Source organism: Muscardinus avellanarius, assembly GCF_963383645.1.
Source record: "Muscardinus avellanarius genome assembly, chromosome: 8".
NCBI classification, from domain to species: Eukaryota; Metazoa; Chordata; class Mammalia; order Rodentia; family Gliridae; genus Muscardinus; species Muscardinus avellanarius.
This window is the reverse complement of record NC_137794.1, coordinates 51,008,041-51,018,936: the sequence shown is the minus strand read 5'-3', so window position 1 is coordinate 51,018,936 and position 10,896 is coordinate 51,008,041. Positions and strand designations below refer to the sequence as shown.

At 32.6% G+C, this 10,896-nt stretch overlaps 1 protein-coding gene across 2 annotated transcripts in view; it reads right to left on the bottom strand.

Moving 5' to 3' along the window:
- Positions 1-255: 255 nt before the first annotated feature.
- Positions 256-10,896, bottom strand: part of UFL1 (UFM1 specific ligase 1) — a gene marked incomplete at both ends in the record, with an annotated part of 32,957 nt that continues 22,316 nt past the window's right edge. The window contains 8 exons of one of the 2 annotated variants that reach the window (XM_080700279.1): positions 256-471; positions 1,097-1,277; positions 2,227-2,312; positions 3,073-3,153; positions 4,674-4,804; positions 4,887-5,043; positions 6,166-6,287; positions 9,430-9,552. In XM_080700279.1, coding sequence (XP_080556405.1) covers positions 256-471; positions 1,097-1,277; positions 2,227-2,312; positions 3,073-3,153; positions 4,674-4,804; positions 4,887-5,043; positions 6,166-6,287; positions 9,430-9,552 — 1,097 coding nt within the window. Of the gene's footprint in view, positions 472-1,096; positions 1,278-2,226; positions 2,313-3,072; positions 3,154-4,673; positions 4,805-4,886; positions 5,050-6,165; positions 6,288-9,429; positions 9,553-10,896 lie in introns of both variants that reach the window. The other variant, XM_080700280.1, reaches the window with a different exon arrangement.

Here is a 10,896-nt window from a genome sequence, read left to right as displayed (position 1 = left end):
TGTGAAAATAATTATTATGTGAAAAATTCCACATTGAATTTTTGTGAAAAGAGAAACTTCCATGGAGAACACAACTTACAAAAATTCACACCTTTATAAGATTTACATTTAAATACAACTCTACTATTTTTAATGGAATTGTGGGTGGTGGGGCTTACAGGGGAATAAGGAGTTGTGAGTGACTAATTCTTGTACCCACTCACCTTTAACTTTGGGGGAAAATGCTCACCATATAACAAAAGTAAACTAAGGTTATTATTCTTCTGTCACAGATGATTTCCTGGATTTGAGAACAAGGTCCTTAATGGATAAAGAAAGTTCTTGAAGTTCTTTACGAGTAGTATTAGTGATATCATGTTGTTCCTTCTCTAGTTCATCACTCAAGGGTTCCTCTTCCTGCCCAGTCTTCTTTTGACTAAGTAACTGCTTTACAACCAAACCTTGGTATTTTACCAAAAGAGCATGCTGATCCTGTGAAGAAAAAGAAGAAAAGGTAACAAACACAACTTAATTTCCTGAGGAACAGATAAAGTAGAATTTGTTTCCCAATGTGCATTGAAGGTCTTCATCTTTACAAAACACTGGTCATATAGAAAGCTGAATTTAGCAGGGTCCCTGATCTCAAAGAATTTATAGCTTAGAGGAAATAAAACACGAATATAAATTAATTTTAAGTTGACTTAGCTAGGATCTGTCACCAAAGGTACAGTCAAAGAGACAAGTTTCAAAGCCAAATTACTTTTAGCTAAGGTGTGGGTATAGGACAAAATATCTGAACAGAAAAATCTGTACAGAACAAGCTTTTGAATTGGTCTTTAAAGGATAAATTAAAACTAAAGAAGATGAAATCAAAGACCTAACATCTTTTTTTAAAGCTTAATTTTCATATTCAGAATAGTCTTTATCATGGGTTGTATAAGATCTTGAGAGGCCCTTGGCTATATTAAAATTTGAAAACCAATCTCCTAATTCACTGTTCACATTCTTAGAAGTAATATGCTTTATCTCTGAATGTAGGTAGTGATTTTCATTTGTCCAATTCAAAAATTCTCAGCCTAAAAGCTTGACAATTTCAAATGTAGTGAAAATGTAATACCTCTGGAATTTTATTTTTAAGAAAAGCAATGATCTGTGGGACACATCTTCCAGGTGCATGGAGCATGCTGTGGGTTGAGAACTGAAACAACAGGACTGATGTGAGGTGAAGAATAAGCGCAGGGTCTTCTGTGACTTTCAGCTGTTCGGCCAGGGCTTGTCTATGTTGGAATAGTATCTGCCTAAACAAAAATTAAATCAAGCAAATATATATTTTAACAAGAAATCACTTCTCTCAATTCTTCCCTTCACTGTTCATTTGTAGCTTCTCTAATGATCTAATTTCACAACATTTTAAGAAATCCTTTAAATATGGGGATATATACATCATTTTCAGGGAAATGGATGGAACTGGAGGACATTATGCTAAGTGAGATTAGTCAGTCACAAAAAATAAGAAATCAGATGCTTTCCCTAATATGTGAGAGTTAGGGAGAATTGGGTCATAGGAGGAACTCTAGATGAAAAAGGAAATCCTATGGAGGAGCAAACAAGACAACCTAAAGGAGGAGAAAGGAGGGGGGAAGAGGAAAATCTCTAAAACACACAATGTACTTAAACATATCAAAGTCAACCACTAAGCCGAGCAAGGGAGGGAGGGAAGGGGAGGGGAGGGAATGGGGTGGGAATTGTGTAGAGGTTAAATAAGTGATGTGTGCATGTCTCTACACACAAGTTTTTTTTTACCCCAGTATGATGTATGAATATAATGCACCAATAAAAATAAATAAATAAATAACAAAAAATATGGGAATATATTTGTGTCTCCATAGCACAAATAGACTAGCATATTAAAAAATCATAGAGAAAGCTATAGACTAGGGAATATTTAAAGCATACTTTTTGTTTGAAGTTGTTGGAATCAAACAACTACACTGATTTAAGTAAGTCTTTTTGTAAGAAAGGTTCTGAAGCTAATAAAAGATCCAGTCTTTATCAAGTATGGGATTAAAGGATTCTGCTACATTATCAAGTGGTTCAGACAGAAATATTTTATCATATTAAGATTTTGAATATACTTGAAGATCCACAGCTACTTATAGTTCTCTATGCAAGGTCAAGTCAGCTATAGTCAAATTTTAAATAGGAAATGTCTCACATTTATCATATTAATAACAGATTGATTGTTACCTTTCCCTTTTTTTGTCTCCTTTTTTCACCATAATATCACAAGCTTCTGCTGCAGAATCCAGACAAGAAAGAAAGTCTTCTATGCTCTAAAACGATATTTAATGGCATAATTTACTGTGTGTGTGTGTGTGTGTGTGTGTGTGTGTGTGTGTGTGTAGTGCTGGGCTTGAGCCCATAGATACTATACCACTTAGCTACATCCCCAGCTCTTTTTATTTATTTTTTGAAACAGGGTCCAAGTTAGAGCATGCTGGCCTGAAACGTGTGATCTTCTTGCTTTAGCCTACCAAGTACTGGGATTATAGGTGAGTGCCATCATGCAGGGCCATAGCTTACTTTTTTTTTTGGTATCAGGAATGAAACTCAGGGGCATTGCACCCCTGAGCTACACCCCCAGCCTATTTTTTAGTCGTTTTTAGTTTTGGAACTGGATCTCACTGAGTTGCGAAGGGCCTCGCTAAGTAGCTGAGGCTGTCTACAAACTGCGATTCTCTGGTCTCGGCCTTCCAAATGCTGGGATTACAAACGTGCACCGCCATGCCCGGCCATAATTTACTTTCATAAATAGATGCCTAAAGAAATATAGTCACTTAATTCTGTTTTCTAATTTTATACCCTAAATGTAATTTTTTAAAAGTTCATTTCAGCATTAAATTAGAAAATGTGATTTAGAACTAAAAAGAGTAAAATGTTCCCAGTTTGATCTTCTCCTTCACCTCCAAAAGAGATATCCTAGTGCAGAATATTTTAGTTGTAGGTTGGGTTTACATTTTTTCATAACAAAAATAACTTAAAAGATCTTTGTAACACAAAATTCTAGCTACAGTTAACTAACATTTTACTTACTTTTTCATTCAGAGAGTTATGGAGTTTTGTGAGAGTTATTTTGGTTTCTTCTGACAATTTACTTAAAATTTTTTTTCTTACCTGTAGAGGAAAAAGAATTCTTTCAAGCACTGTGCCTTTGACATGTGGTATACATTAGACCAAGTAAAACAAATGAAAAAGTACATTTATTGTTTTAAGAGTATGCTGAGTAGATTTTATATTGTTTTTGAATTTTAGATCTTAAAGGTAAGACTAAGACTTAAATACATTTTAAAATCAGAGACCTAGCCAATAGCTAGCCTGAAAGGCTACAATACACTACCATTCCTCTTTACCTGCCTCAGCAATAGAAGACGACGACTAGGAAATTGCTGAACTTGTGGGAAGTAGTTTGGGGTATGAGGCTACTCCCTCTTTTTTCCATTGGAGTGGATACAACGTGCTATTCTTTCCCCAGACCCAGCTGAGAAGAGCCCCATTCACAAAGATCAGGGATGCCTAGAGGCTGGAATCTTGTTCCATGGCTAGATGTTTTTCATACTATATGGTATGGGGAACTTTTCAGCACCCTTCCCCATATATACATAGTTCATGAGGTTTGGTGGCATTCTTGATCAGTCAGATAGTTCTTTCTAATGCAAAATTTATGGAAAAGGTTTGCTGACATGGTTTCACAGCAAACCCTGAAGGGTACATCTGGGAAGACAGCAGTAACTTAGTGCCTCCTTGCTGTACCTTGCACCAATCCTTCTGTGGCCCTTTAAGGGCATGGAACAAGACCTCCTGCATTTCTTACAGCAGAAGTTGGTACAGGAGCAGGAGGCATGAGACTGTCCAGATGGTTAGAATTTGGCTAGTAACCGTACAGAGGGAAGAGGGAAAAAAACTGTACCTCTGTTTGAGGTTTGGGGGGTGGTCTATACTATGAGAGGGAGTCACATAAATCTAAATATCCCAAGTAGAACTCATGCCACCTATGTGGAAACAACCACATTATTAGAGGCCACAAGCATTAGACTGATTTGTCTGACTTAGTTCAAAGTCAATTATATGCAGCCAGTCACAAGATGGTCATTTACCTCCCTCATTTACCCTCTATCTCCAATATTAGTGGACCAAGAAGAGTGAGGAGGAGGAAGAGAAAGAGAATTAGTCATCATTGTCAACTACCTTAAATTGCAAAAAAAAAAAAAAAAAAAGGTGTGTTTTTGAGTTTGGTTTCATATTAGAATTTTAAAAGAAGCACTAGAATTTTTCTAAAAATTGAAATAAAATGGTACCATTAAATGAAAATGACCATGAAGTTATAGAAACTATTCAGAATATTAAGAGACTTACAAATCAACATAAAAAGTAGAGATGTGACATAATTAGGAAAACAACTTGTTTATTCTAAAGTAATCAACCATTACTACTTTTAATAGACAGATCATATTACCAATCCTGCTAGCAACCATATATACAATGTGCTCTATCTGAACTAAAAAGCTTTCAGAATTCTAAAAAAAGTTTCTTTCCTATAGTTCAGTTTCCTATAGTTCATTTTCCTTTTATGTTATTTTACATGGTAGAAAATAAAATATGCTCAGACACAAAACACAAGCAAATCACTAACATACTTCACTTGTAATGGCTGCAGGATCATCTACTGCCATCATTAAGTCTGAAGCTAAAAAGTTGAAAATGAGGTTAGTGATATCAGTACACACTGTCTTCAGCAAGTGCTTGGTCAGAGCAGCCTGTGTATCATCTGAAAAAGAAAGGCACTTAGATTAAAATGAACATTCTCCTAAAAATATGAGAATGAATGAAAAAATCAATATTAAGTATACCTGCAAAAAGCTTCACTCCCTTTTCAAATAATCTGATATTATTGTATAGGTTTGAAACCTCTTCTTGCAAGTCCTTTACTGTGCGTTTTCTGCCAGTTCCAGAAGAAGTTGAAGACATGAATACCGAACGTACCACCTCAAGATAGGTTTTATTAAGAGGCCTATGCAAAAGATAACTATTGTTTATTAAAAGGTACTGAATTTATGTAGATATAAAGTTGTATGTCTGTTGAAATAAGACTAAAGAAAATATCTATTTTACAAAAAGATAAAATTAATTTGGAGGAGAGTTCATTAAGAATTTGTCCTTTTGCCCCAGGAAGCATGACTTAAATGGATCGTTTATCTCAATTTTAAAGTACTCAAAGTCATTAATTTGTAGATAACAACAGTATCACAAATCAAAATAGCTTTTAAAGTCAATTTGGAGAACAGTACCTCTATAAACCTGTTCCTTTTTTAGAAACTAAAGCTTAAAGCAAATTCTCCATTTATAAACTACAACACAATTAAAAAATCTTTTAAGTTCAATTTATAATAGATTATTTTTAAAAGCAATGGTAAATGATCGGAAGTAACTATTCTATCTTTTTTACGTGTAAAAAATACATTCTCTAATGCATTTGTGTATGACAAATATTTACCTAAACAAAAAAGTTCCCACTACAAAAGGCTTATTTCTAAAATATAAAGTTAGATATACTGGGTTCTTGGACTATTATAGAAGCTTACATATCCTGGGACTAACTTGAGAAATGATTTGGTTTTGTTAATAATGGTCAAGTTATATATACTTTTCTTAACTCTTATATATAAACAAAGTAAGCCTGACTCACTCAAAAAGTGGTAGTGCCTAAACTTTCTCTTTTTAGTAACAATTTTTTACTTATTAATTTTCTCCCTTAAGTAGGCCATTTTATTTTCTATCAAATAAAATAGAAAATGATCTTTTCTTCCTTTCAGACTTTACTTTTCATGCTATGTACTAGACCAATTATTGCTCAATACTGGTATTTTTCTCCCCAACTATGACTTAAGACTGTAAGGCTGGAGAAAGAGAATATTTCCAAAGGTTTAGTCTTTTATTGCCCATACTACCTTGTCTAAAACTCTTAATAACTGTCCATTGGATTGAATTGCCTCTAAAAGAAAATAAAATAGGGTATTTGGTGGCTGGATTAAATTATAAGCCTTAAAAAGAAGACACCTAATATATATATTTTTCTTAAGATCTTGGTCAAGATTTTACATCATAACACAGAAAAAATAAGTATTATACTTGCTTTATTAAGTATTCAGCCAGTTCAGAAATAAACTCTTCAGGGGCATCTTGTATGTGTTTTCTTAAAAAGTCTTCAATTTCATTCTGGAACATAAAAGTGATTTCTGGCTTCTTTTTTCCTAGAAAAGACATGAATAACAGGAAAAAATGACCAAAATCAAACATAACCAACCAAAAATCAAATCAGGCTCATTCATATATTTAGTAAATAGCAATTTACTCATTCCTTATTACAGAGACTCTGATACCACTGTTAATATAGTTATAATGTCAAATACCAATAACTAATAAAAATAAAAAATATGTAGTAAACTTTCTTTTAAGTCATTATTTTGTAACTTCACTTAAAATGAATGTTTTCTACAAATATGAAAGATGTTTTCCTTCTCATGTAACTTAGATGATGCAAAAAACCTGGAAAATAATCAAATTAATAGAAAATAATCTTTTAGGAAATGATAATTTCTTGTTGAACAATGGTACTAAACAGAATTTCTGTTTCTGAAAAATAAATATATAAATATATGATAGTTTCACCTAAAAAAAAAAAAAGAAAAAAATATTCTCTGGTAAGAAAGAAAGCAAAAATAAATATTGAAATGTTATCTTTAAGTCATCAAAAGCTTGGTATCAGACAAATGAAACTGTTATGTGAGATTATCATTTTTAATTTTGGATAAATTGCTATAATACTAGATGTCAACCACTAAGCCAAGCATGGGAAGGGAATGGGGTGGGGATTGGGTGGGGGTTGACTGGCGATTTGTGCATGTATGTCTACAAAAGTTTTCTTTGTATCCCACTATGATGTATGAATATAGTGCACCAATAAAAAATTTAAAAAAATAATGAAAAAAAAAAAGAATTTGTTTTTAGGAAAACAAACACTTACTAAAGTTAGATCAGATCTGTAATTTGCCTGAAAAAAAAGTTTTTATAATCATATGAAACACAATTTCAGTGCAATTGCTTAAGCTAAAATTTACCTTTTGGAAAGGTGCAGAGGGAAAAAGTACCTCATTCTACACACATGATTTATTTCTGTTCTTGAGAAAATAATTCTAAACTAAGAGAAACTGATATGCAATGAATGAAATGGTAATAATCGTTAATTGTGAAAGTGTCATGCCTACTCACTTAATTGGAAAAATACACGTGTAGACAAAGCAAGCTAACAATATTTCCATTAGAAATTATAAATGTATAAAAGTATTTCCAGGTAAATTGGATTATTGCTTCTAGAAGTAAAACCTCAGCAATAAAAATAATTCAAAAATAAGTTTTCAGTATGAAGATCTAAGCAGATGAAATCACAACTTTAAAGTAAATAGGTAAGTTCTATCCCTTTCTGGCTTCACTGTCCACCTCTCATTGGTTACACTAAATGGTCTATGAATATTTCTGTTTATACTGCATACCTTTTACAAATTATATTTCCTTTCTGTAATCTTTCATAGTGAACTGATCCCATATTTTAGGCTGAAAACCTAATTTCATCCTCCATTTCAGAGATTACAACACAACCTTTTTCTAAAGCACCAAAATTACATTTATAAGGTAGAATGGTTTTACTACTTTTATAGCTCCTTTCAATAATCTAAGCACAAAAGGAATATCACATGCCTCATGTATTTAAGATTACAGATACTAGAGAAATATTTTTAATGTTTCTTTACCCCCATTCGTAGTATATCTGGATAAGAGGGAAATTTATCAGTGAAAAAATTAAAACACAAAGAAGACAATTTCAATACTATTTAAAATAAGGGCAGGTAGCGGGAGCAGTTTCTACAGAGACTTTTTCTTTAACATTTTTATGCACATCAAGAATAGTAGCTATTTGATTCCTTCTTATAATATTGTATCTTTTAAATTTTTATTATTTGGGGGGTAGTAGGGATTAAATTCAGGAGCATTCTACCTCTGAGCTACACTCTAAGGCCAATTTTATTTCTTATTTGTTAACAGGGTCTCACTAAGTTACTGAGAGCCTTACTAAATTGCGAGGCTGTCCTCTAACCTGTGATCCTCCTTTATCAGCCTCCCAAATACTAGGATACTAAGTGTGCACCATCACACCTGGCTTAGAGTATTTTAGAGACAGATCCTCAGCAACTGTGCTATTATAAACACTAGCACACTAACAGCTGTAGTTACATCATTTAATATTGCATCTTCCAGCTATAGCTCATATTCAATGAACTCAATGAAAGAGTCGAAGAATCTCAAATTATTCTTCGAAGTGTGTTTTTAATTTTCTTTTTGCTGGGGATGATGAGGTCAACATCATGATTTCATTAATTTTTTAAAAAGATAAAAATAAACAATTATTTAGATAAACGAAATATGTCTCTTGCAGATGTAACCTTGCCAAACACTAAGAAGTCTAGGAAAGAAAAGATACACTTAATACACAAAGCAACCAACCAGTTATGTGTTACTGTAAAAATTAAACATGCTTAAAATTGTCTGGATAAGCTCCCAACATTTTATCCTTTGCCTTTTCAATGTCGAGGTATTTCTAAGAGTTCTTTAATGTAATTTTTTTACTATTTCATATCCTCTAAGACATTTTCATCCCTTTTGTCACAACCACATTTCTCATTTGGGTAAGTATGCCTCTACTGAATTCCTTTCTGTGTACAGCTAGAGTCTTTTGAACAATAGCAGTGCTGCTCCCAGTCAGCCATTCTTTCTAGTATCCCATTACACTTGATTCCAATTTTACTCCCAGTGTTACCACTTTTCATTTCCTTGATGTACTTTCATTTTGTTAGCCAATTCCCTCTTTTAATTATCAATTTTTATAAAATGTCACATGGCTTTGTCACTGAAAGACCAAGAGGCAAGACAGCTATATGCTTTGTTGTTTTGCATAAAGAACAATGGATGCGCACGTGAAGTGCTCAATTACTGACAAACCCTAAAACGAGTGACCTGATTGCCATGGATCATGATATACATCTGTTATAAATGTAGTGACTTGTGGTCTGAAGAGCTTGCAGCAGTTTGTATTCTATGCAATTATATCAGTTAATATACCATGGCAACTTGATAAATGAAATGTGAGTCTTGTTGGTGTGCTGATATATTTAACTAAACTGTGATAACTGAAAATTGTGCCCACCCGAACTATGCAAAGCAAGTGCTTTCTGGATAAGATTTATACCATAAAATTATACCGAATTAAATGAATTATATGAATCTTAAGATAACTGTTTTAAAAGTCACCCCCCACACACACACAATAAAGCTGCATACCAGCGTGAGATGACTGAGACTCATCATCACTATCATCATCCTTTCTTCCTTTCTTCTTGATTTTCTTAACTTTGTACTCTCTGGCATTGCTTCCACCTCCTCCTCTCACACTTCCACTGCCCTCTGATGGAAAACGATTTTATTTAGTTAGTTAATACTAGATGATGACATCTATTACCATATTTAACTTTACATCAGAAAAATAAAAGGTAAAATAATTAAAGACTATTTCTGACTCTTTTCAAGCTTGGCATTCCATTTTTTAAACTAAAAGCAGTAAGTTCAGTCAATAAAAATAATGTGATATCTCTTAAATTTAAGCACTATTTTTAGATAGCCTTCCCATTCTTCCTCTTATGTCACCTCTTTTCTGTAGCCCTATCTGATTTTTTCTTAGCCAAATCCATTCCTTCACCTCCTCTTCTACCTCTGGAAAAAGAAATGTACCCTCCTTTGCTTATCTCTTTTGCCACATTCTCATCAGTATACTGTACTATAATACCTCACAAACATAACTATACTTGGTTTTGCCTTCTTGGCTGAAAGATTATTATTTGTGTTTTGAGGAAACATACTGATTCATCAACACTCAGATTATGAATTTCTTGACCATAAGGAGCACATCTAATATTTGTTTTCTTGGGCTACAGCAATGCTTGGTGCATTACAAGTTGCTCAATAAATGTTGACCATAAATATTAAATCAGTTATATCAAAAAATATATAGTTATCAATAACCTGCTGGCTAAAGACTAAAAATAAAATTATGAAGCAAGCTTAAATACAGTCAATAAATATTATTGGTGTTTTCCTGATATTAGATACTTACATTTTAAATATCTATTGTATAAAATAGAATACTGATAATAGCTTATTAAAACCCTATTTTTCTACAATAGATTTTGATAATCTTTCTAAATTATAATTCCTTTAGATTATATCATATAACAAAATTAAATCTTCTATTAATTCATTTACTCTTCACTTGCTTTTGTGATGAGAACATTTTATTGTCAAAAGCACGTTCAAAGTTAATATGCTTTTAACATTCAGTAATAAGTTACTTATGGAAGGACATTCATGTTTGATGTGATTTCATGTGCTATAATAGTACAATATAATAGCGCTTTTATTGAGAGCAAAACACCAAATGTTCTTAACTTTTAGAAAGAAAATAGATTAGGTATATTGACATGTTAAATAAGGTACATTTAAACTATGTCTTTAAATATGATAAAATATGCATGGCTATGAATATCACTATGATTTATTATAACAATTTACTATAGTTCTGGAAGAATTGTGAGAAATATCCAGACTGCTTAAAGATTTTGCAGGAAAAGGTTTTGGAAGAGCAATGAAGCTATCAAAGAATGAGTGGATTCCTACAGAAGAGCTAAGCTTATTAATATATGTCCAATGTAACTATATTTGTTAAAAAAATGAATGTCAATTTTTAAAATCCTG